Below are 27,570 nucleotides of genomic sequence, written 5' to 3'. Positions count from 1 at the left end.
TTCAGGACAAATTTTGGATCTGCCTTCCAACCACCATGTTAAAAGCCAGACTATGAAGCCAAATTATCAGCACATAGTGACTGATAATACTGAAATGGAATAAAGAGTACTGTACTAAGATAGTGACCGTATAATGATACACAGGTGCCCTGCTGGCATTCCAGTATAGTTCTATCAGAGATCTGCTTCTGATGGATCTCTCTGTCTCTGTGTGAAATGACTGTGTGAAAGCAGCCTTAGGGTCCATTCACGTGTCCGCAAAAAATGGGTCCGCATCCGTTGCACAATTTTGCGGAACAGGTGCGGACCCATTCATTTTCAATGGGGCCGGAATGTGCTGTCTGGATCTGCACTTCCGTTCCGCAAAAAAATAGAACATGTCCTTTTCTTGTCCGCAGTTGCGGACAAGGAAAGGCATTTTCTATAAGAGTGCCGGCGATGAGCGGTCCGCAAAATGCGGAACGCAAAACACATACGGACGTGTGAATGGACCCTTAGAGGTTGCAGCAAAACGTGTGAGAAGGTTGTACGTGGCAAATGTGTGTGGAGAGGGGGGAAAGGATCCAAAGAAAGGCAGTTCACACAGACTATAGATAGGAAGGAAAAGAGGAGGCCATTTGCTGGGGTGAGACAGCAGCATCCTGGATACACACATCTGGCATCTATTACTAGGAGGAAGACAACATGTGAAAAAAGTTTGAAACTCTGAGCAAGTTGCAAACTGAATAATCAGGAGATCTGAAAATGAATGAAGGAATCAAGTTTGCACACTGAAACTTGGTGCAACTTTATACTCAAAGTAATCACTAACATACATAAGAATTATTTTATAGGTTAAGTTAAAGGGGTTGTCCGGGTTCAGAGCTGAACCCGGACATATCCCCATTTTCACCCAGGCAGCCCCTCTAATATGTCCTCCGGAGCATTTCAGGGCAAAGGCTGTTTGTTTACATTTTTACACTTCTAGGCGGAGGCTTCCGCCTAGCAGTGGTGCTGATGACATCACTGGCACGGATAGGTGGGCTTTAGCGCTGCCCTATCTGTTTTACAGGCTAGGGCAGCGCTAAAAGCCTGCCCATTCGTGTCGGTGACGTCACCAGGCTCACTGTTAGTGGGAAGCCTCCGCCTAGCTTTACCCGGAGCCCGGGACATCACTGGATCTCCAAAAAAAGCCTTTGCCCTGCACAATTCAGCACAGGGCAAAGGAGAGCATCGGAGCATAAAATGCTCCGATGCGCATATCAGGGAGGCTGCCTGTGTGAAAATGGGGATTTGTCTGGGTTAAGCTCTGAACCCGGACAACTCCTTTAATAATTTTTTCCCCAATATGGTTAATGGTTATTCTAAGCTGAATGTACCTGCACTCGTCAGATCGCAGAAGATAAGCAGCTTAAGGCTGGGCAAGTACCAGCTTGGGAGACTGGTTGGGAATCCCTAGTTCCGTTGACTATAATGTGTAGAAATCTCACATCCTTCTGGGATTTCTGTCCCCACCTATCCCTTGGTTGAACTTGATGGACGTTTGTCTTTTTTCAACCGTATTAACTATGTAACAATACATTGAGGAGTTTATTCTTCCAATTTTATTTTATAAAAAAAAGTAATTTTTCATTTCATCTGGGAAGGATACACGAAAAAAAAAATAATCAAATACTTTTTTTTTTTTTTTTACACTGGCACTAGTATTATTCCTAAAAATTTATTTTTCTTTCCAGTATAGCAATGTTGATATACTGCACTAATACATTTGGACTCTCTGGGATCAAGGCTGGCCATAGGATTCTTTTTTTTTTAACCTATATTATTTTCACTTTAATATTTTGTCCTCCATAAGAGACATCTGAGGGACACTGCAACCTCATATTTATTTTTACACTACAATTTTTATCTGTAAATGTTGTGAGCACTCCGCATTGCAGGGAAAAACACAGCCTTGGCATTTACGGTTCCAGTCTGCTAAGACCTAGCAGTTTAGCCCCTACCGAGCACTCAGCCTTCAATTACTCTACCATGTACTCAGCGATCTATGGGCCGTTTACAAGTGGTTAATAGCTGTAGGCTTAGAATTTCTTTTCTCTCTCTAAAGAAAAGGAGACTGTGAGATTTGGCATCTTTATGTAGGAAGTTTCAGTGCCAGCTGGAAGTGGGAAACATCACGGTAGAATTTAACTTGATTTCTTGCCTTCTCTAAGCAAACATCTTTTTTAGAAAATTAAATAAAAATGATATAATTATTATCTCGGTAACAAGATTTAATACAATCTTGTTATCTGATTCTTTTTGATTTATAACAGAGCAGAAATGTTCTTCATTCAAGATTCGCTCCTGAAACCTAATTTAGATATGTGACATATGTAAAACAGGTTATTAACTATCTCTGTATGTAAGGGACTATTATAACAAGGTGGACTACTTCATTGTTTATTGGAGAAAATTCATTCACAGACAGATGAATACAATGTAAATGACTGAAAATTAATGGATGGCAATGACCTGGTGCCATTGTGTCTACATTATGGAGCTAGCAATATAAAAGTAGTCAGTCAAAAAGATGATTTTTATGTATTCCGTTTTTGTTACTTGCATACCTGCCTGTGAATGTAAAAAGAAGTGACGAGATGAGTTATGTTTAAAAGATTAGAAACAGAGAAAGAGATGTCTGACAAAAATGCAAATATGCACTGATATAATGGTAAAAGACTCAGGGATTGATTTGTTAATACACCATAGAACCAAAAAAGAACGCCTCAATGTACAGCTATTAGTTAGGGCAAGAGATAAGAAACCATATAAACCTATAATGTTGTTAAAGAACAAACAACAAAAAAATGCCCAAAATATTCCAAAAATATAATTTATTTAATTGTAATAAACATATCATGATTTATAAAATATTAGAAATAACAAGAAAATGAAGAACCAGCAGGAAACCGGATGCCGCAATCCACTGGCCAATGTCGCTGCTACCCATCAAAAGATGGAAAACATGTCAAGTATGCGAATGGTGTATATCGGGGTGATTCACCATATAGTAGCCCTAATGATGCTACTATTGTAAAGTAAAAAGCATATGGTCATCACCCTGGTACATAACCACTAGGCAGAGCTCAACTCGAAGTGCAGTTAAAGAACGGTGAGCACCTCCCGACGAAGCTGAGGCGAAACGCGCGTCGAGGTTCCTATCTTGTCCTGTGCCTGCTGTTTTTCACCCCCATCATGTCCTGTGGTATGCTTTGATTTCTATCTGTAGTCATTTGCTGTGCTCCTCCATATCCTTTATTATAAGGTTTTGTGCATTATTATTTTCTGAGGGTTTAACCTCTCCCTCCGCTGCTAGATTCTAGCGTCTGCTTTATTATTTTTCTTTAACTGCACTTCGAGTTGAGCTCTGCCTAGTGGTTATGTACCAGGGTGATGACCATATGCTTTTTACTTTACAATAGTAGCATCATTAGGGCTACTATATGGTGAATCACCCCGATATACACCATTCGCATACTTGACATGTTTTCCATCTTTTGGTGGGTAGCAGCGGCATTGGCCAGTGGATTTTATAAATCATGATATGTTTATTACAATTAAAAAATTATATTTTTGGAATATTATGGGCATTTTTTTGTTGTTTGTTAATACACCAGTCTAAAATTTTTATTTTATTTTATATATATCTCCGGAGTGAATTGCAAAAAATGTTAAATTTATTAAAAGCGCCTAAAAACCTCCTAATAAATTTGGTGCATTTTGGACTCTCCCAAAGTCAGAATTTAATCTGGTTTATTTTTGCCCCAAGCTTTCCGGCTTTAGTATTAATGTATCTGTCTAAAAGTTTTATGCTCTCACTAGATAAATCATTTCACCATAGCATCAAAAACTGTTTATTGTGCTGTCTGCATCTTTTGTGGCCCCATTGAGATGATTGGCTCTGCATCTGATCTGCAAAAACGTGGATCAGATGCAGACTGAAACTACGGCCGTGTGCATGAGCCCTTAGGGAAATGGCTGTTCTCCTTAATGGCCCACTAGGCTGGGTTTGGACATTCAGGTTTTTCAGGCAGTTTTTAAGCCAAAGCCAGAAATGTATTCAAAAGGAGGAAAAGACTCAGTGTAGATTTATCAAAACTGGCTTAGTTATCCATAGCAACCTGATTCTGCCTTTCATTTTTGAAAGCTCCTTTGGAAAATTAAACGTGGAATCTGATTGGTTGCTCTGGGGGGGGGGGGGGTATGAGGTCTCACTAGACACTACGCTCTCGCACCTGCACATTCTACACCTTGTTGAGTTTTCCTGTTAGGCTGCCCAGCCATGATAGCATATCACAGACAGGATTGCATCATTACCATCTACAAACCGGATTCCAAAAAAGTTGGGACACTATACAAATCGTGAATAAAAACTGAATGCAATGATGTGGAGGTGCCAACTTCTAACATTTTATTCAGAATAGAACATAAATCACGGAACAAAAGTGTAAACTGAGAAAATGTACCATTTTAAGGGAAAAATATGTTGAATCAGAATTTCATGGTGTCAACAAATCCCCAAAAAGTTGGGACAAGGCCATTCACCACTGTCTCCACCACATCTCCCCTTCTTCTTACAACACTCAACAGACGTCTGGGGACCGAGGAGACCAGTTTCTCAAGTTTAGAAATAGGAATGCTCTCCCATTCTTGTCTAATACAGCCCTCTAACTGTTTAATCGTCTTGGGCCTTCTTTGTTGCACCTTCCTCTTTATGATGCGCCAAATGTTCTCTATAGGTGAAAGATCTGGACTGCAGACTGGCCATTTCAGTACCCGTATCCTTCTCCTACGCAGCCATGATGTTGTGATTGATGCAGAATGTGGTCTGGCATTATCTTGTTGAAAAATGCAGGGTCTTCCCTGAAAGAGATGACGTCTGGATGGGAGCATATGTTGTTCTAGAACCTGAATATATTTTTCTGCATTGATGGTGCCTTTCCAGACATGCAAGCTGCCCATGCCACACTCACTCATGCAACCCCATACCATCAGAGATGCAGGCTTCTGAACTGAGCGTTGATAACAACTTGGGTTGTCCTTGTCCTCTTTCGTCCGGATGACATGGCGTCCCAGATTTCCAAAAAGAACTTCGAATCGTGATTCGTCTGACCACAGAACAGTCTTCCATTTTGCCACACTCCATTTTAAATGATCCCTGGCCCAGTGAAAACGCCTGAGCTTGTGGATCTTGCTTAGAAATGGCTTCTTCTTTGCACTGTAGAGTTTCAGCTGGCAACGGCGGATGGCACGGTGGATTGTGTTCACTGACAATGGTTTCTGGAAGTATTCCTGAGCCCATTCTGTGATTTCCTTTACAGTAGTATTCCTGTTTGTGGTGCAGTGTCGTTTAAGGGCCCGGAGATCACGGGCAAGCAGTATGGTTTTACGGCCTTGACCCGTATGCACAGAGATTGTTCCAGATTCTCTGAATCTTCGGATGATGTTATGCACAGTTGATGACGATAGATGCAAAGTCTTTGCAATTTTTCGCTTGGTAACACCTTTCTGATATTGCTCCACCATCTTTCTGCGCAACATTGTGGGAATTGGTGATCCTCTACCAATCTTGGCTTCTGAGAGACACTGCCACTCTGAGGAGCTCTTTTTATACCCAATCATGTGGCCAATTGACCTAATTAGTGTTAATTGGTCTTCCAGCTCTTCGTTATGCTCAAATTCACTTTTTCCAGCCTCTTATTGCTACTTGTCCCAACTTTTTTGGGATTTGCCGACACCGTGAAAATTGTAATCAACGTATTTTTCCTTTAAAATGATACATTTACTCGGATTAAACGTTTGATCTGTCATCTACGTTCTATTACAAATAAAATATTGACATTTGCCATCTCCACATCATTGCATTCAGTTTTTATTCACAATTTGTTTAGTGTCCCAACTTTTTTGGAATCCGGTTTGTATTATAGAGCAGCGTAGTGAGGCACCGCTCCCTCACCCCCCTAGGCAGCTCTGCAAGTGGTGGCAACCAGTCCTGCTCACATTGTAGGAGAGGTTTGTGGCAGCCATTTTATATAAATTCTGGAGAACCCCTGTAACAACCTGTTTAACAATTATTTCTTTCCATTAAAAAAATATAAAAAAATAACCTGTATTAATCAAAGTTCTTGAGTCCTGAACCGCAAATCTGCCTAGTTGGCAACTAGCAATGCATGAGACAGGATAGGTATCACTAGAAAATGAAGATTGTCCAGGAAAGGCATCCCACATGCAACTGACTAACATAATTTTTCTCAATAATAAGACAACTTAAAGACGTAAAGAAAATACGTAATCAGAAAATTACCTACTGTTTAAATCAAGTTTCATTTAAAAAAAAACTTTTTTTTTAATTGTCAACATTTGTATCTATATTTAAAAAAAAATCCCATAAAAGTGAAGGAATCATCTCCGAATTACAGGTTTCTATGGTCCATGCTGCTGCTGTAAAGGAAATACAATATCTGAATGCTGTTAATTGCTGTCATGATAATCTACCAGGAATGGAATAAAACATCAATTAGAAACAAATGTGTGTCAGTACCTGGTTTTAATTAATAAAAAAAAGTAAACATTTGCATGGTGATGAAAACACAATAGAAATTAACTTTTTTATATGTTTATGCATTTGTTAGCAGAGTTTCCATGGTGGATATTAGGGTAACTAGGATTAAATAGGGACAGTACTCTAGTAGGGTCATCTTTTTTGGGCAGGTGCTCCCCACTTGGTAGGTGAACAATGTGGATGGTTGCTTTTAAGGTATCATCATACTCACATCATCTCTAACACCAAGTATCATTGATGTCAGTGCTTTCAATGCTACAGTCCCGAAGATCCAAATCAACACTTGCAACATCTGAAAATACAAAGAAACAATATTCAAAGGGCTAAAATTCACATCACAACTCCTGGGTGGTCTAACAGACATATACTCTTCAACAGTCAAATTGTAACACCAAGAAGATCAAGCCATAAGGTTATGCAAATCAAAGTAGCAGGTGTCCCTAAGATCTGCAGATGAAACAATTTTCAAGCACCTAGCTCCAATCTGTGGCAAGGATGAGGAGCATAAAGCCAGATTGAAAGTAAAGTTTTTTAGCCTCGTGGGATAATTGTTCGATGTCTCCTATTAATTAAAAGTGGCAGTTATCGTCACTTGTCACAAACTGAGAGGGACAGAATTCGGAAGATCATTATGTGCCTAGGCCGAGATGTCAGCGCTATTTAACATTATGTGTCCCGGTGGTTGGGAGAACAATGACAAACTGGAATGACAGCAAGAGGTGCAGAGAAACAAACTTAAGCACGGCTGGATCATCTGATTAGAAGAATGGCGTGTAGTGATCCATTTTGTACTGCAAGTGAAACTGGACGTCACATCCCAAGCCTACAGCAGCAAACAGTGTCCGACTCTACACAAACCATCAGAAGGTGTTTGCACAACACTGGGCTACGAGCCAGAGATTCAGCTACCGGTGTTCCATTGACTTTAAACCACCACTCTCAAAGGCTACCTTGGTGCTCAGCAAGATGGCAATGGATGCTAGAATAGTCCCATTTTTGCCTTGGATGCAATGATAGCCGGAGATAGGTCTGGGGACCAAGTGGGCAAAGCCATGAAGAGGCCTTCACAAGGGAATGTCCTACTCCAAGCATTATTGGGTGGGACGGCATATTGTACGGTAGCGAGAACACTAAGGTCTTCATTTCAGGTACACTAACAGCTTGGCGTTACAATAATTTGGTTGTGGAACCAATTGTACGTATGGTAATTTTTTCAAAGAGTCTTTTTTTATTTTATTAGGACAATGCCAGGAAGCATGTTGCTCGTGCTACTGTGAGCAGCCTGTGTGGTGTAAATGTGCTACCATGATCGGCAGTGTCATCGAGTACCTCTGGAATGTCATTGTTCGGCAATTAAAAAAGGAGCTACCAGCAACGGATTTTCATGATGTGTGCCCAAGTAAATTCAGAATATTTCTCAGACAATCATTAATAACCTCACTAATAGCACGCCGAGGCATTTGAATGTATGTATTTCTGTGCGTGGCGTTCATACTCTATACGGAATAAATTCAGATGTTTTGAATATTTTTGTTTCCATTTTTAACATCTGCATCTCATTAACATGTCTATCGATCCTGTGATTTCCATGATTCCATGACTTTTCCTTCTTGGTGTTGCAATTTCAAAATTTCAACAGTGAAAAGATAAAAGTAACACGAAATCACGTTTTTTATTTATAATTTTTTTTACAAAGCTGGTCACCTCACATGCCACATTTATCAGGACTTGTTGAGCTAAGACAAAAGGCAAGTGAGGACACATCTGTACAGAAAATAACACAATAGAAAAATATACTCAACATACCCAACTTATTATTGCCATCTTTTCAAGTTTCAGGAAGTCTCTGCTTATCGCAATAACCTGTGAAAACATAATGTTTACAGACAGATACAGCTATATACTCCTGAATTTATAGAAAAGGGGATGGATGACTGAATGAAAGATAAGTGGGTCACAACACCTACTTCACTATGAGATCACAATGCCAGCACTGAGGGGAGGGAAGGGAAGGGAACAGGGAAGCTACTGAAGTACAAATTAATATACAGTTGCAAGAAAAAGTATGTGAACCCTTTGGAATGATATGAATTTCTCCACAAATTGGTCATAAAATGTGATCTGATCTTCACCTAAGTCACAAAAATAGACAATCACAGTCTGCTTAAAGTAGTAACACACAAATAATTAAATGTTGCCATATTTTTATTGAACACACCATGTAAACATTCACAGTACAGGTGGAAAAAGTATGTGAACCCTTGGATTTAATAACTGGTTGAACCTCCTTTGGCAGCCAAACGTTTCCTGTAGTTGCAGATCAGACGTGCACAACGGTCAGGAGTAATTCTTGACCATTCCTCTTTACAGAACTGTTTCAGTTCAGCAATATTCTTGGGATGTTTGGTGTGAATTGTGCTTTGTTGAGGTCATGCCACAGCATCTCAATCGGGTTGAGGTCAGGACTCTGACTGGACTGGGCCACTCCAGAAGGCGTATTTTCTTCTGTTTAAGCCATTCTGTTGCTGATTTACTTCTATGCTTTGGGTCGTTGTCCTGGTTTAACACCCATCTTCTGTTGAGCTTCAGCTGGTGGACAGATGGCCTTAAGTTCTCCTACAAAATGTCTTTATAAACTTGGGAATTCATTTTTCCTTCGATGATAGCAATCCGTCCAGATCCTGATGCAGCAAATCAGCCCCAAACCATGATGCCCCCACCACCACACTTCACAGTTGGGATGAGGTTTTGATGTTGGTGTGCTGTGCCTCTTTTTCTGCACACATAGTGTTGTGTTTTTCTTCCAAACATCTCAACTTTGGTTTAATCTATCCACAGAATATTTTGCCAGTACTGCTGTGGAACATCCAGGTGCTCTTGTGCAAACTGTAAAAGTGCAGCAATGTTTTTTTTGGACAGCAGTGGCTGCCTCTGTGGTATCCTCCCATGAAATCCATTCTTGTTTAGTGTTTTATGTATCGTAGATTCGCTAACAGGGATGTTAGCATATGCCAGGACGGCCACTCCTAGGGAAAGTAGCAGCAGTGCTGAACTTTCTCTATTTATAGACAATTTGTCTTACCGTGGACTGATGAACAGTAAGGCTTTTGGAGATACTTTTATAACCCTTTCCAGCTTTATGCAAGTCAACAATTCTTAATCGTAGGTCTTCTGAGAGATCTTTTGTGCGAGGCATCATTCACATCAGGCAATGCTTTTTGTGAAAAGCAAACCCAGAACTGGTGTGTGTTTTTTTTAGGGCAGGGCAGCTGTAACCAACACCTCCAATCTCATCTTATGTATTGGACTCCAGTTGGCTGACACCTCACTCCAATTAGCTTTTGGAGATGTCATTAGTCTAGGGGATCACATACTTTTCCACCTGCACTTTGAATGTTTACATGGTGTGTTAAATAAAAACATGGTAACATTTAATTCTTTGTGTGTTATTAGTTAAAGCAGACTGTGATTGTCTATTGTTGTGACTTAGATGAAGATCAGATTTTATGACCAATTTGTGCAGAAATCCATATCATTCCAAAGGGTTCACATACTTTTTCTTGCAACTGTATACCATGTGAAAATCAGTTGCAGTGTTCCCGAGAGAAAAAAAAAGACCTCTGCTATAGCTTGTCTGGGATTACTGGTATATGGTTGTACACAAGATCCTAAGGCTAGTTTCACACTTGCGGCAGGACGGATCCGACATGCTGTTCACCATATCGGATCCGTCCTGCGGCTGTTTCGCCGTGCCCCCGCTCCGTCCCCATTGACTATAATGGGGACGGGGGCGGAGCTCCGGCGCAGCACGGCGGTGGACGGAGAAAGCCGCCGGACTAAAAAACCTGACATGCAGTAATTTTAGTCCGGCGGCCTTAAGCCGTGCACCGCCGTGCTGCGCCGGAGCTCCGCCAATGGGGATGGAGCGGCGGCCCGGGGGCACGGCGAAACAGCCTCAGGACGGATCCGACATGGTGAACAGCATGTCGGATCCGTCCTGCCGCAAGTGTGAAAGTACCCCTACACTACTTGGAAATGACTGTGGTTAACAAGTATTGTACATAAAAACACCAATTTAATATATAAAAACAGTCTACTTACACAAAATACTTACACAAATAACTACGAGCGAAGAAGCATAATAAGATGTCAAAAGCATGGAGTTTCCAAACATCAATATGAAGCACAGTCCCAGTGAAACCTAAAGAATCAAACAAATCCTCAAATCAGCAAAAACTGTTTGCATATAAAGGCACTACCAATTTATCCTAATGGTTGTTTCTGCTTTTCCGATAGGCTCCATACAACTCCTTCCCTACAGCAGCTGTCCATGTGAAGAGGGTGACTGGGCTCGACATAGTGTTCCAACAATTTTATTTTTTCTACACGTATTTTCACATAAGTATGGATAACACGGCAGTGAAACAAAGAGGTAGTCACAAATTAAAGGGAACCGGTCACCAAAAAAACGTTTACTAAGCTGTTAATAGTACCTTATAGTGCTGCATAGTAGTTTCCTAATGCACTTTTTCATCGTTTAGCCGCATCTAGCCTTCTTGAGAAATCGATGTTTTATTCAGCCGCTGCCCCCTGCTTCAAGTCAGGTTTGAAGTCAAGGGGGCAGCGGCCTAGGCGTCTCCAACGCTGCTCTCCCTGCCTCCCGCCGCCTTTATTGACAAGACGGATCTCAGTGCCGGGACCGCGCTCCCAGCCCACATGCGCAGTAAAGGGCTGCTGTAGCTCGATCCCGGCTCGTACACTCAGCCGGCTTCAGTTTCGCTACTGCGCATGCGGCTGCCTGCCTTACATACTAGCGCAGTCACAGAAGATGCCGGGCGCATGCACAGTAGGGAAACTGAAGCCGGCTGAGTGTACGAGCCGGAGCCAGCATCGCGCTACAGCAGCCCTTTACTGCGCATGCGGGCTAGGAGCACGGTTCCGGCACTGAGATCCGGCTTGTCAATAAAGGCGGCGGGGAGAGCAGCATTGGAGACGCCTAGGCCGCTGCCCCCTTGACTTCAAACCTGACTTGAAGCAGGGGGCAGCGGCTGAATAAAACATTGATTTCTCAAGAAGGCTAGATGCGGCTAAACGATGAAAAAGTGCATTAGGAAACTACTATGCAGCACTATAAGGTTTGGTGACAGGTTCCCTTTAAGTCCAGCTAAGGGTGCATTCACATCACAGTTTTGTTTTCCATTTTTCTGATCAGTCAAAAGAACAGAAACGCAAACAAAATATGGATCCATTATTCTGAGCACCAGCTGTGCTCAATTAGTATCAGTTTGCACTAAGAGTAACTGATCCATCTTTTTTGAGCAGTTTATTCGAGTCTCAAATAACGGATCTCAAAAGGAACTGAAGGCTGCAAACTGCTAAAAATTAAGGATTCGTTTCTTATTTATTTTCCTGTTCTTCGGGCGGATCAGAAGTATGGAAAACAAAACTGTAATGTGAATGCATCCTTGATTATAGACTGATTAAAGACCCTGAGGACAGCGGTGACAGTCTGGAGGGCAAAGAAGCTTCCAACAGGTTCTGTTTAAATACAATTTTTTTTATAATGCAACCATATGATAGAAAACAACAATATGATAGAAGCAAGATTTTGTGAAAACACCTTTAGGCCCCTTGTCGACGAGATAGAGCGGATTAGGTCTGGAAGCGTTCAGTGAAAAACGCGCGATTTCGCAAGCTATTTCATTCAGTTTTGCCTGCAATTGCGTTCAGTTTTTATCGCGCGGGTGAAATGCGCATTGATGCGTTTTTCACACGCGTGATAAAAAACTGAAGGTTTACAAACAACATCTCTTAGTATCCATCTGTGAAAAACACATCGCATCTGCACTTGCTTCCGGATGCGATTTTCACGCAGCCCCATTCACTTCTATAGGGCCTGCGTTGCGGAAAAAACGCAGAATATACACTGCTCAAAAAAATAAAGGGAACACAAAAATAACACATCCTAGATCTGAATTAATTAAATATTCTTCTGAAATACTTTGTTCTTTACATAGTTGAATGTGCTGACAACAAAATCACACAAAAATAAAAAAATGGAAATCAAATTTTTCAACCCATGGAGGTCTGGATTTGGAGTCGCACTCAAAATTAAAGTGGAAAAACACACTACAGGCTGATCCAACTTTGATGTAATGTCCTTAAAACAAGTCAAAATGAGGCTCAGTAGTGTGTGTGGCCTCCACGTGCCTGTATGACCTCCCTACAACGCCTGTGCATGCTCCTGATGAGGTGGTGGATGGTCTCTTGAGGGATCTCCTCCCAGACCTGGACTAAAGCATCTGCCAACTCCTGGACAGTCTGTGGTGCAACGTGACGTTGGTGGATAGAGCGAGACATGATGTCCCAGATGTGCTCAATTGGATTCAGGTCTGGGGAACGGGCGGGCCAGTCCATAGCATCACTGCCCTTCGTCCTTGCAGGAACTGCTGACACACTCCAGCCACATGAGGTCTAGCATTGTCTTGCATTAGGAGGAACCCAGGGCCAACCGCACCAGCATATGGTCTCACAAGGGGTCTGAGGATCTCATCTCGGTACCTAATGGCAGTCAGGCTACCTCTGGCGAGCACATGGAGGGCTGTGCAGCCCTCCAAAGAAATGCCACCCCACACCATTACTGACCCAATGCCAAACCGGTCATGCTGGAGGATGTTGCAGGCAGCAGAACGTTCTCCACAGCGTCTCAAGACTCTGTCACGTCTGTCACATGTGCTCAGTGTGAACCTGCTTTCATCTGTGAAGAGCACAGGGCGCCAGTGGCGAATTTGCCAATCTTAGTGTTCTCTGTCAAATGCCAAACGTCCTGCACGGTGTTAGACGTCGGGCCCTCATATCACCCTCATGGAGTCTGTTTCTGACCGTTTGAGCAGACACATGCACATTTGTGGCCTGCTGGAGGTAATTTTGCAGGGCTCTGGCAGTGCTCCTCCTCGGGTAAGTTTAAAAATGGTTTCTTCTCCCTTCATTACATTGATAGTGCGGGTCTGTATGTATGTATGCAGAGTGTATTTGTGTGTGTGTGTGTGTGTGTGTGTGTGTGTGTGTGTGTGTGTGTATATATATATATATATATATATAAAAAATGTGTGTGTGTATGCGTATATAATATATACATACATACACGCGCAGCGTGTGTTTGTGCTTTAGGGTGCATACCCTAATGCAATAGGCTGCGCACGCCTATGCTGGTGGGATTTTTATTTATTTATTAGGCTATTCCTAGCCATCTGAGCAATCCCACAGTTCATCCCCCAACCTCCCTTGTACTTGTTCCGCTACTTGCAGATTGCAACAGGCATGAGTTCAAAACTTATGAAGTTCTGAACTTATGCCCGAGCAGCCTGCAAGTAGCGGAATAAGTACAAAGGCGGAGGTAGCGGTCCTCCTGCTCGGTTGTTGCCCTCCTACGGACTCCTCCACGTCTCCTGATGTACTGGCCTGTCTCCTGGTAGCGCCTCCATGATCTGGACACTACGCTGACAGACACAGCAAACCTTCTTGCCACAGCTCGCATTGATGTGCCATCCTGGATAAGCTGCACTACCTGAGCCACTTGTGTGGGTTGTAGACTCAGTCTCATGCTACCACTAGAGTGAAAGCACCGCCAGCATTCAAAAGTGACCAAAACATCAGCCAGGAAGCATAGGAACTGAGAAGTGGTCTGTAGTCACCACCTGCAGAACCACTTCTTTATTGGGGGTGTCTTGCTAATTGCCTATAATTTCCATCTGTTGTCTATCCCATTTGCACAACAGCATGTGAAATTGATTGTCACTCAGTGTTGCTTCCTAAGTGGACAGTTTGATTTTACAGAAGTGTGATTGACTTGGAGTTACATTGTGTTGTTTAAGTGTTCCCTTTATTTTTTTGAGCAGTGTAGAACATGCTGCGTTTTTCAAGCAACGCACAAGTGATGCGTGAAAAGCAACGCTCATGTACACAGACCCATTGAAATGAATAGGTCCGGATTCAGTGCGGGCGCAATGCATTGCGGGCGTGATGCATTGCCCCCGCGCGGAATACTCGCTCGTGTGAAAGAGGCCTTACACTTTGATTGTACTTGCTCTATAACACAAGTTAGGCTGGGTTCACATCACCGTTTAGTTTTGCATTCCTCTGATCAATCAGAAAAAAAAAAAAAAAACAAGATCCGTTATTCAGAGCATCACTTATGATCAGTTTGTGTTACATCCGTCAGAGATCAGTTATTTTTGATGAGATGCATGAAGTACTTTTCATCCTGCCAAAAATAACTGATCTCTGATGGAAGTGACACAAACTGATCATAACTGATGCTCAAAATAGACGGATCAGTTATTTTTAGTGCAAACTGACTAGGCTAGTTTCACATTAGTGCTAGACATCTCTGGCAGGCTGTACTACCAGGGAGCAGCCTGCCGGAGATGTCTGGATCTGGCATTGCCAGATGCTACCTGATACCCGCCAGCTCCATTAACTGTAATGGGATCCAGTAGAAATCCAGCCACAACGCAGCAAATATGCCAAGAATCGGCCGGCCTAAAACCGCTGCGTGTCTTTAGGCAGCTTCTGGCAATGCCGGATCCAGACATTTCAAGCAGGCTGCTTCCTGCCGGAGAGGTTTAGCGCTAGTGTTCAACTAGCATAACGACTGGAGAAGAAAAAGTTCAGTCTCCAGAAATGTTAAAACTTCTTTACTGCAAGAACGGTGAATCTGTGGAATAGACTTCCTCAGGACGTGGTCACAGCAGGAACAGTGGGCATTTTTTTTTATATTTATTTTTATATCTTTATTAGTATATAAAAAGAATACACAAGGAAAGAATTTGAGTGAACACTCCATATAGTTAATACCTTTTTTCCTTTTCCCTCAGCCCCCAACCCAACCCCCCTCCCCAGCCCTGTGATGCATCCACCCTCCCCTCCCACTCCCGACCCCCTTCAACAGAGAAGAAAGGGGCAGGAGACAGGACGAGAAAAAAAAATAAAAAAAAATAAGGAGAATTTAATATAAAACATTACAGTCGATCAGATCTTCCAGCCATCCCATATCTTAATCCACTTCTCGTCTACATCTCTCTGCCTATAGAGAATCTGTTCATAATTTTTTACCTTATTGACTAAGTTTATCCAGGTTTTTAGCTCTGGAGTATAACGAGCAAACCAGCTCCGGCTGATCAAGATTCTAGCTAACAACAATATCCTCCCTAAGACAATCTTTTGGTATTTATGGCTGCTTATTGTGGAGAGATCATTCAGCAAGAACAATTGTGGCTCAAAGGGGATTCGTATTTTAAGTTTGTAAATAAGAAAGTTATTAATGCTATTCCAATATTCTCTAAGTTCTGGACAAGTCCAGATCATATGGAGGTAATCCGCACTTAAGGTATCACATCTAGGGCACTTAGATGTATCTCTTAGCCCACATTTGTTTAACCATATAGGGGTAACATATAATCTGTGACAGATACTAAACTGCACTAGAACATGGTTGAAATTTTGAGATAGTGAACCTAGATTAATAAAAATATTCCCCTACCCTTCTAATTGTATATTTGGACAATCCAACTCCCAGGCCCTTTGTCCTGGTGATTGTGTATCACAAAATCGTGCCTTTAGTAATAGTTTATATAGATTTGAAATCTTAATTCTTAGGGGTGTGGTCCCTGTCCAATCATTTAAAAAACAGGAACTATCTATATCCAGTATTCATTTATCATCCAAACTAGATAGTGCCGACTGCAGCTGCAAATACCTAAACCAAGAGAGGTTTTCTACATTATGTGATAACTCCGTGAACGACTTAATCTCTCTATCCTTGACTACTTGTGAAATGTAGAGAATCCTATTCTTTTGCCAAAATGTATCCGTTGCAATACCATATAGAATCTGTAGATTTGCGTTATGACAAAGAGGCGTGAATATAAGTGAACCCTTTACCCTCAACCATATTCTAGTAGTAGCCCAGATTTTAGAAAGTAATTTTGTAGTCTCTTTATAACTCCGTTGGCTAAACAATAGTCCAGATTCCAAGAGAGTGAATATATTGTTATGTAAATAACTCCCTACTAGGCTCCTTAAAAGTGCACTATTTTTCCATTCATAACACATCAATAACTGAGCGGCAATAAAATAACCTTTAAAGTAGGGGAGGTTTAGGCCCCCATATTCCAATGGTTTGTATAGGTATTCCAATTTTAGCCTAACTCGTTTTCTTCCCCACACTAAATTATTAATTAATCTTTCCATGAGTTTAAAGTATTAATCTTCTATCCAGATAGGTGTATTCCTGAGCACATACAGGAATTGTTGTAAAATCACCATTTTGACCAGTGAAACTCGATCAGCTCTAGATAGAGGAAGTTTCAACCAAATCCTTATTTTATTTATTGTTATTAATGGGATCAGATTAAGTTGGACAGAGTTTTCAACCCTGGGCGATATCGTCAAGCCCAAGTATTGAAGGGTATCTACAACATCCAACTGGGTTATCAAGACCTCCTTATGGGATAACGGGTCTATTGGCATCAAACTGGTCTTAGACCAATTTATGTGAAGACCAGATACCTCACCAAATAGTTTAACCATTTGGATGATTCTTGGGAGAGTTATTTCCGTGTGGTCTATAAAAAAAAAGAACATCATCCGCATATAAGGAAATACGATCGTCCACTCCTAATGTTCCAAATCCTTTAATTTGATCATCCTGCCTAATGGCCAGAGCTAGGGGCTCGATGTAAATATCAAATAACAATGGTGATAGTGGACAACCCTGGTGAGTACCTCTATTTAGATCAAAACTAGTAGTCAGGATCCCATTAAGACTCAGTTTCGCCGTAGGGAATCTATACAGTAATTTAAGGGTATTTATAAATTTCTCCCCAAAACCCATCCTAATCAGAACCCTCCAGAGGAAACGCCACTCCACCCTGTCAAAGGCCTTAGAGGCATCCAGTGACAGGATGGAGCGGGTGGCCGCCCCAGGGGCTTGTATGTTAGCAAAGAGCCGATGAAGATTATGATTAGTGCCCTTGTTTGGAATAAATCCATTCTGATCCGGATGCACAATGGAGGAAATGACCCTAGAGAGTCTTGTGGCCAAAATCCTTGCGAGGAGCTTTACATCTGCATTAAGCAGTGAAATCTAGTTTATACGATCCCAGATCTATGGGGTCCTTGCCTTTTTTTGGAACTAGTGTTATTACAGCTTCCATCATTGAGTCTGGCAGTTTTCCATCCTCCACCGATTCAGCAAAGACCCCCAAAAGTCTAGGAAAAATAATCTCCTTATATTTAGTATAAAATTCATATGGGAGTCCATCTGAACCGGGGGTGGAATTACCCAAACATAATTTAATTGCCCCATCAAGTTCCTGAATCAAAAAATCTACCTGAAGTGCTTTCTTTTGGGCCACGGTAATAGTTGGAAAGACAATGCCATCAAGATAAGAATCCATCATTTCATCTGTAACTTTAGAGTCAGCTTTATAAAGGTCTGAAAAATTATCCAAAAACACTTTCTCTACAGAACTTTGTGCACTAGCCAACCTACCATTAGCCAGTCGGACATTGTCTATATATTTTTTGGATTCCTGGCCCGAAATCCCTCTAGATAGAAGTTTCTCAGGTCGCCCTGATTCTGTAAAATATTTTTGCCTCTTAAAAAATAAACTTTGTTGGGCCTTGTCCAACAAAAAGTTGGAATATGCTTGTGTAGTCTTCTGCATATTTTTTCCCTATTTTCCTCTGTCTTATTTGTATAGAAGGATTGTGTAGCTGAGGATGCTAGTTCTTCTAAGTTTTTCTGTTTTTTCCCATACTCCTTTCTCAGGATCGCAATGTTACTGACCATTATTCCCCTCATATAGGCCTTAAAGGTATCCCATACCACCTGGATTTTTGCTGAGCCATAATTAGTGTCCCAAAATCGGTTAATTTCCTTTTGCATTATCTCATGTCTCTTTATTACTGATAGCCAATAAGGGTTTAATCTTAATGGGGGCCTCTCTATATGTTTCTCATGGGTCGGACAAAGTTCAAGGAGTAGGGGTAGATGGTCTGAGAATGATCTTGTCTCATACTTCATTCGTTTTACAAATCTCACATATTTTCTATTCATCAGGGCAAGGTCTATTTTAGACATGGATCTGCCAGAATTACTGATGCATTGTCACGAGGGTATCAAGAGCCACGTCTGACTCCGTTATACCCGGGGTCAGGAAGTCGCAGCGGGTGGCTGCGCGCTCTATATCTAAAGATCACAGTGTTTCTTAGTTATTGTTTTCTGTGTTTGCCTTGCTATCCTTTTTGTCTCTCTCAGGGATCCGTAGCTTCTCCTCCTCAGCTGTTTCTTGTCTGCCACTCCCTACCTCCTTATATTCTCCCCTCACACTTCTCTAGTTGCCAGTTATAGAGCTTCCTGCCTGGACATCTATACTGACCCACTGGAGTGGTTAGTCCTGGTTGTTGTTCCTGTGTGCTACCCTCCGGATCCCTGTTTGGCTTATTGTTGTCTCCTGTTGTCGCCCACCTGGGAATATATGTTGAGTCTGTGTTGTCTGTCCTCCCCTTGGTGTTTTCCCTTAGAGTTAGTGGTGCGGACTAGTGTTCCCATCGCCCTGTTCACTACCTAGGGCTCAGCTCAGGGAAAGCCAGGGCTTTAGGCACGTGATCGGCGTACGGGTGAGGAACCCGTCTAGGGACGTCAGGGCAGCCAGGTGCCAGCCGCCAGGTGAGTCAGGGGTCACCATCTTCCCTCTCACTTGGGCAGGGCCTTCCTCGTTCCCTCCCTCTGTGTCACGTATGTGATAGCCACGCCGACCGTTATATTCATGAGAAAACCCTTTTCCCGTGGCCCAAACATCTTCAAATCCGGCCTCAGAACAAAACCGTGCCAAGGGGGACCCCTGTACAGGAGTGTCCTCCTTGACACCCGAAGAGACCCTATCCAACACAGGATTGATAACACAATTGAAATCTCCAATAATCTGTGTTGGACACTCTGGCCATTTATCCATAAATGTTAACAAGGAGTTGAGGACTGAGAAAGAGAATGGAGGTGGAATATAGACAAAGGCCAAAATACATGTCTTCCCCATCAACCTGCAGTATAGGAAGACAAATCTCCCTTGTTGGTCAACAGAGGATGCCTCGCACACAAAATCAATCGTTCTATGTATAAAAACGGTAACTCCCCTAGAATAACTAGAGAAAGTGGAGTGATACGTGTGTGCGTTTCCAACAAACATACTATTGCTGGGAGATGGATCCGCATCAGATCAAAAACTGCTTGTCTCTTTCTTCTATCCCCCAGGCCCCGTACATTGCAGGCAAGAATTCTGATAGACATTATAGAACACAATTTCTATAAAATAAAAAAAAGAGGCGCATCGCAGCCCGAACCCAACCACCCCCCCACCTGCCCAACCAAAAAACCATCTCCCCCTTGCTCCATCACTAGGGGACAGACCTTAACTAGGACCATCCCTCCCCCACCCCCTCAACCAGACCTCCAAAAAGAAAGAAAGCAGATTTTAAACATTGCTCCGATCTAGCCAATCAGTGGCCATTTCTGGAGAGTCAAAAAAAAGGACATCATTATTAAATACAATCCTTAAAGGGATTCTGTCACCAGGTTTCACCCCTGTCAGCTAAACTTATGCTGATGTTCAGGGCCTCATCAGGATTCCTAATGTGGGCTTCTTAATGTGATCCATAGCCTTATTTTGCTAAAAAACAGGTTTTACTAACCTGTCACTGAAAGAAATAAGGTGCCCAAGGGGATGTTAAGGGATGCTAGGTGCCGGCCACACCCACCGCCGTTCGTGCCCAGCGCCGCCTTTCCAGACTTCTGCACCGCCTCCTAATCCTCTGTGCCGCCTCTCGCTCTCCCTCCCTCCCCCCTCCTCCTGCTGTAAGATATCGCGCGTGCGCACAGGGCTCTGAGAGGCTGGCGCCAGAGTGCAGGTCATACCTGGGTTGAACGAAGTGCCGGCGCATGCGCACTTCGCTTTAAGAAGCCAAATCGAGAAGTCAGCACGGGTGCATCACGCAGAGTCCTGTGCGCACGCGCGAGATCTTACAGCAGCAGGAGGAGGGAGGATGGAGGGAGAGCGAGAGGTGGCACAGAGGTTAGTAAAACCTGTTTTTTTAGCAAAATAAGGCTACGGATCACATTTAGAAGCCCACATTAGGAATCCTGATGAGGCCTTGAACATCAGCATATGTTTAGCTGACAGGGGTGAAACCTGGTGACCGAATCCCTTTAACTTGGCCGGATATATAAAGGAATACTTAATATCTTTGCTCTGAAGGCGGTTTTTAACATCCAAAAATGTACGTCTCTTATCTTGAACTTCTTTTGAAAAATTGGGAAAAAAGGAAAGTTTACATCCATACGTAATCGGGGGAGAATCCTGTGCTCGCCTCAAAATCATATATCTATCAACAGCGGCTAGCATCTTAACTATTACCGTCCTTAGCCACCGACCAGGAATCGGTTTGCCACCAGGTATTCGATGGGCCCTTTCAATTAGAAACAAAGATGAAAAATGTTCCTTCCCGTAATTATCAAAAATGATGGATTGTATTATTCCAGCTAGGTTTTTTTCATCAGAGGATTCTGTTAAGCCTATAATTCGGACATTATATCTTCTTGAGCGATCCTCTAGATCCACATTTTTTCCCCCCAGATAATTATAATCTATTTTTACTGTATTATTCTCCGCTTTTAATGCTTTCACTTCTTGCTCCAGGTTAGCCACTGTGCTTTCTAATTCTTTAGTTCTGTCCCGGATCTTCGTCAAATCGTCTTTTATAATAAGGAGATCCGTCTGTACTGACCCCATTTGAACAGCAATATTTTGTTTTGTATTTTGTATTGCTTTCCTATTGTTTTTAACGATGGATAAAATGTCCTCTAATGGAGAGGGGTTATCCATAGGTGTCTCCCCATCTCCAATATGAGAGTCTCCTTCAAGTGCCTCCTCCGCCCTGACCTCCGGAAGATTTTTTCTTATATTAGTATCCAGCTTCCCCTTTAGTCCTGACCTGGTACTGAAATTTGGAGATCTCAGAAATTGATAAATTTTAGAGGACTCTGTTTGTTTCTGTCCCACCTTAGCAGTGTTTAAGTCTGTTGAACGTCTGTTCTGTTTAGGGGCCACCTTTTTTTTTTTCTTTTCCCTTCTCTTCTTTCCTCCTCTCTTTCTTTTTTCTTTTCCCCTTTGTCTTTTCTTTTTCTTCTTCCTTCCCCTTTTTTTTTCTCTCCTCTTCCTCCTCCTTCTCCGTCTCCTCTTCTTATTCTTTCCTCCTGTGTCCTCCCCCTTTTTTTTTCCTTTCTCCTCAAACTCTCCTCAGCGCCCGCCTATTCTTTTATTTTATTTTTTCCCCCTCCTTTCCCCTTTATTTATTTATTTATTTTCTCCTTCCCTTAGCCCAGTAAAGCTTTCACTTCTTTTTTTTCCTAGCCCCCACTTCAATACAGGAGGTTAATAATAAATGACAATACTGGGGAATAAGGGTTAAACACTGAAACTGTCACATAGGGTTAGATGAGGTTAGATAGTTCAGGATGAGGCAGAGAAAAAAAACACGAGGAGAGGAGGGGGAAGAGGCAAACAAGGGGTCCCGAGCAGGAGGGGACAGCCGGGATAGATCTCACCACTCAAGCGTCTTCTTAGGATCTTCCAGACAGATTTCACACTCCGCAAAGCTCCAGAAGAGATTCACCGGAAGACGAGAAGTCTGAGAGGGGAAATTAAAGGAAGAAGCAGACGATCCACCGACGACCCGAATCAAAATACAGCGTGAGGAGTCCACAAGAACTTTGGCGTCTCTGCAGGCGTGGAGGGAGATGGATCGCAGCGAAATCTCAACTGGGCGGCAGGAGTGAAGCAGGAAAGCAGGAGAGCAAACGGGGCAGGCACCGGCCTGACCAGAACAGAGGAAGTGGGTGCACTTTCACCTCCCAAGCGGGGGAACAGAGCAAGGATCCTCCAGTCCCGCTGCAGTCACATAGCGGGAAATTCAAACAGGGAATCAGCGCCAGGATCTACAGCCATCACGGAGACAGCCGACATCACGGAGGTAAGCCGGTGAGGGAGGAGGGAGAGCGTAACGCTACACTCACGTCATCACGTCCTCCAGTGGGCAGTTATAAAAAGGGTTTAGATGAATTCTTAGAAGTAAATGACATTAATGCTTATGAAGAAAATGTGTAGAAATCTAACTCTCACTTCCTTCTGGGATTCGTGTCCCCACCTATCCCTTGGTTGAACTTGATGGTCTTTTGATTTTTTTCATGTTTTGGTGCCTCACAACCTGCAATTAACATGGATTGTTTGATAATTTGCATCATTTAATTTACAGAACATGCCCACAACTTTGAAGATGTTTTATTTTTATTTTTTATTGTGAAGCAAACAACAAATAGGACAAAATAACAGAAAAAGTCAATGTGCATAACTATTCACCCCCCTAAAGTCAATACTTTGTAGAGCCACCTTTTGCGGCAATCACAGCTCCAAGTCGCTTTGGATAAGTCTCTATGAGCTTGCCACATCTTACCACTGGGATTTTTGCCCATTCCTCCTTGCAAAACTGCTCCAGCTCCTTCAAGTTGGATGGTTTGCACTTGTGAACAGCAATCTTTAAGTCTGACCACAGATTTTCTATTGGATTGAGATCTGGGCTTTGACTAGGCCATTCCAACACATTTACATGTTTCCCCTTAAACCACTCAAGTGTTGCTTTAGCAGTGTGTTTGGGGTCATTGTCCTGCTGGAAGGTGAACCTCCGTCCTAGCCTAAAATCACGCACAGAGTGGGACAGGTTTTCCTCAAGAATATCCCTGTATTTAGCACCATCCATCTTTCCTTAACTCTCACCAGTTTCCCGGCTGCTGAAAAACATCCCCACAGCATGATGCTGCTACCACCACCATGTTTTACTGTGGGGATGGTGTTCTTTGGGTGATGTGATTGGGTTGGGTTTGAGCCAAACATAGCGTTTTCTTTGATGGCCGAAAAGTTCAATTTTAGTCTCCTCAAACCAGAGCACCTTCCTCCATACATTTTGGGAGTCTCCCACATGCCTGTTGGCAAACTCACAACGTGCCTTTTTGTTTTTAGCTGAAAGTAATGGCTTTCTTCTGGCAACTCTGCCATAAAGCCCAACTCTATGGAGCGTACGGCTTATTGTCGTCCTATGTACAGATACTCCAGTCTCTGCTGTGGAACTCTGCAGCTCCTCCAGGGTTACCTTAGGGCTCTGTGCTGCCTCTCTGATTAATGCCGTCCTTGCCCGGTCCGTGACTTTTGAGGGGCGGCCGTCTCTTGGCAGGTTTGTTGTTGTGCCATATTCTTTCCATTTGGTTATGATAGATTTGATGGTGTTTCTGGGGATCATCAAAGATTTGGCTATTTTTTTTATAACCTAACCCTGGCTTGTACTTCTCAACAACATTGTCCCTTACTTGTATGGAGAGGGCCTTGGTCTTCATGGCAGTGTTTCGTGATACCACTTGCTTAGGTGTTGCAGCCTCTGGGGACTTTCAAAAAAGGTGTGTATATGTATTGACAGATCATGTGACACTTAGATTGCACACAGGTGGACATCATTTCACTAATGATGTGAATTCTGAAGGTAATTGGTTGCACCAGAGCTTTTTATGGGCTTCCTAACAAAGGGGTGAATACATACACACATGCCAATTTTCTATTTCTAAACAATAGTTTTATTTATATATTTTTCTCATTTCACATCACCACCTTAGACTATTGTGTTCTGATCGATCATGTACAGTGGTGGCCAAAAGTTTTGAGAATTACATAAATATTGGAAATTGGAAAAGTTGATGCTTAAGTTTTTATAATAGCAATTTGCATATACTCCAGAATGTTATGAAGAGTGATCAGATGAATTGCATAGTCCTTCTTTGCCATGAAAATTAACTTAATCCCAAAAAAAACCTTTCCACTGCATTTTATTGCTGTCATTAAAGTACCTGCTGAGATCATTTCAGCAATCGTCTTGTTAACTCAGGTGAGAATGTTGATGAGCACAAGGCTGGAGATCATTATGTCAGGCTGATTGGGTTAAAATGGCAGACTTGACATGCTAAAAGGAGGGTGATGCTTGAAATCATTGTTCTTCCATTGTTAACCATGGTGACCTGCAAAGAAACGCGTGCAGCCATCATTGCGTTGCATAAAAATGGCTTCACAGGCAAGGATATTGTGGCTACTAAGATTGCACCTCAATCAACAATTTATAGGATCATCAAGAACTTCAAGGAAAGAGGTTCAATTCTTGTTAAGAACGCTTCAGGGCGTCCAAAAAAGTCCAGCAAGCGCCAGGATCGTCTCCTAAAGAGGATTCAGCTGCGGGATCGGAGTGCCACCAGTGCAGAGCTTGCTCAGGAATGGCAGCAGGCAGGTGTGAGCGCATCTGCACGCACAGTGAGGCGAAGACTTTTGGAAGATGGCCTGGTGTCAAGAAGGGCAGCAAAGAAGCCACTTCTCTCCAAAAAAAACATCAGGGACAGATTGATCTTCTGCAGAAAGTATGGTGAATGGACTACTGAGGACTGGGGCAAAGTCATATACTCCGATGAAGCCTCTTTCCGATTGTTTGGGGCATCTGGAAAAAGGCTTGTCCGGAGAAGAAAAGGTGAGCGCTACCATCAGTCCTGTGTCATGCCAACAGTAAAGCATCCTGAGACCATTCATGTGTGGGGTTGCTTCTCATCCAAGGGAGTAGGCTCACTCACAATTTTGGCCAAAAACACAGCCATGAATAAAGAATGGTACCAAAACACCCTCCAACAGCAACTTCTTCCAACAATCCAACAACAGTTTGGTGAAGAACAATGCATTTTCCAGCATGATGGAGCACCGTGCCATAAGGCAAAAGTGATAACTAAGTGGCTTGGGGACTAAAACGTTGACATTTTGGGTCCATGGCCTGGAAACTCCCCAGATCTTAATCCCATTGAGAACTTGTGGTCAATCCTCAAGAGGCGGGTGGACAAACAAAAACCCACTAATTCTGACAAACTCAAAGAAGTGATTATGAAAGAATGGGTTGCTATCAGTCAGGAATTGGCCCAGAAGTTGATTGAGAGCATGCCCAGTCGAATTGCAGAGGTCCTGAAAAAGAAGGGCCAACACTGCAAGTACTGACTCTTTGCATAAATGTCATGTAATTGTCGATAAAAGCCTTTGAAACGTATGAAGTGCGTGTAATTATATTTCACTACATCACTGAAACAAAGATCTAAAAGCAGTTTAGCAGCAAACTTTGTGAAAACTAATATTTGTGTCATTCTCAAAACTTTTGGCCACGACTGTACAATTCAGATTAACAAAACATTGAACTTAAGGCTGTAATGTAACAAAACCCGAAAAAAGTCAAGGGGGGTGAATACTTTTGAAAGGCACTGTATGTAACTGATGTTTAAAATAACCGATCAGAAGAATGGAAACCTAGACTGTGATGTGAACTCGGCCTTAGTAACACACTGTAGGTATCAAAAAGAATGAAACAGTCTTTATATGGTTTAAAGTCCATTGTATTTCTATCAGATGTTGGAGTAATTCACATTGCTCATGATATTTGAAGTTCAGCACTGCAGAGAATAAATACAGCAGTCACTCCACCGTGACTCAAAACCTGCTGAATATGTATGTGAATGTTAAGGTAATCAATAAAGTAAATTTGGTTTGAACAAGCAAGATTATTGCATTGCTGAATGAAATATTACAGCAATTAAGATGCATTGTCACTTCAAAGTAAAGTGCGTGAGAAGGCAAGGAAACCTGGAGAGAAAACACTGCAGAAATGAATGTTATGTTAGGTTCACATCTGTGGTGCTAGTCAGTTCTTCTGTTTTGATAAAAGCAATTCTGGATCTGGTGCTCAACGGATCTTGTTATATGTTTTATGCCTTTTGTCATTTTGCCAGACAAAATACCTCTGCATGCAGGATTTTTTCATTTAGTGTTGAGCCCGAATAAGTACCTAGCATTATCATGTAATGCACCAGGTTTTAATATTGTTGTCATTAAAAGCATTAGTTATATGGTGATGAACACATTAACCTCTTAAGGACTCAGCCCTATTTCACCTTAAGGACTTGGCCATTTTTTGCAAATCTGACCAGTGTCACTTATGTGGTGATAACTTTAAAACGCTTTTACTTATCCAGGCCATTCTGAGATTGTTTTTTCGTCACATATTGTACTTCATGACACTGGTAAAATGGAGTAAAAAAAAATCTTTTTTATTTATAAAAAAAATACCAAATTTACAAAAAGTTGGGAAAAATTAAGCAAATTTCCAAGTTTCAATTCTCTACTTCTATAAATACACTGCTCACAAAAAAATAAGGGAACACAAAATAACACATCCTATATCTGAATTAATTAAATATTCTTCTGAATACTTTGTTCTTTACATAGTTGAATGTGCTGACAACAAAATCACACAAAAAAAAAAAATGGAAATCAAATTTTTCAACCCAGGGAGGTCTGGATTTGGAGTCACACTCAAAATTAAAGTGGAAAAACACACTACAAGGCTGATCCAACTTTGATGTAATGTCCTTAAAACAAGTCAAAATGAGGCTCAGTTGTGTGTGTGGCCTCCACGTGCCTGTATGACCTCCCTACAACGCCTGTGCATGCTCCTGATGAGGTGGCGGACGGTCTCCTGAGGGATCTCCTCCCAGACCTGGACTAAAGCATCTGCCAACTCCTGGACAGTCCTGTGGTGCAACGTGACGTTGGTGGATAGAGCGAGACATGATGTCCCAGATGTGCTCAATTGGATTCAGGTCTGGGGAACGGGCGGGCCAGTCCATAGCATCAATGCCTTCGTCTTGCAGGAACTGCTGACACACTCCAGCCACATGAGGTCTAGCATTGTCTTGCATTAGGAGGAACCCAGGGCCAACCGCACCAGCATATGGTCTCACAAGGGGTCTG

At 42.3% G+C, this 27,570-nt stretch overlaps 1 protein-coding gene and 1 pseudogene across 3 annotated transcripts in view; one reads left to right on the top strand and one right to left on the bottom strand.

Annotated features, from left to right (window-relative positions):
* DPY19L1 (dpy-19 like C-mannosyltransferase 1) overlaps positions 1–27,570 on the bottom strand; it is a 234,875-nt gene that overhangs the window by 55,473 nt on the left and 151,832 nt on the right. For 2 of the 3 annotated variants that reach the window (XM_040432906.1, XM_040432908.1), the window contains 3 exons: positions 10,698–10,784; positions 8,390–8,446; positions 6,795–6,875 (listed from right to left, as the gene is read on the bottom strand). In XM_040432906.1, the coding sequence (XP_040288840.1) occupies positions 6,795–6,875; positions 8,390–8,446; positions 10,698–10,784 (225 nt within the window). The remainder of the gene's footprint in view (positions 1–6,794; positions 6,876–8,389; positions 8,447–10,697; positions 10,785–27,570) is intronic. The other variant, XM_040432907.1, reaches the window with a different exon arrangement.
* LOC121003016 lies at positions 1,331–1,449 on the top strand (annotated as a pseudogene).

The sequence above is a fragment of the Bufo bufo genome, chromosome 5 (assembly GCF_905171765.1).
Source record: "Bufo bufo chromosome 5, aBufBuf1.1, whole genome shotgun sequence".
Classification (NCBI taxonomy): domain Eukaryota; kingdom Metazoa; phylum Chordata; class Amphibia; order Anura; family Bufonidae; genus Bufo; species Bufo bufo.
This window is presented reverse-complemented; position numbering and strand designations above follow the sequence as displayed.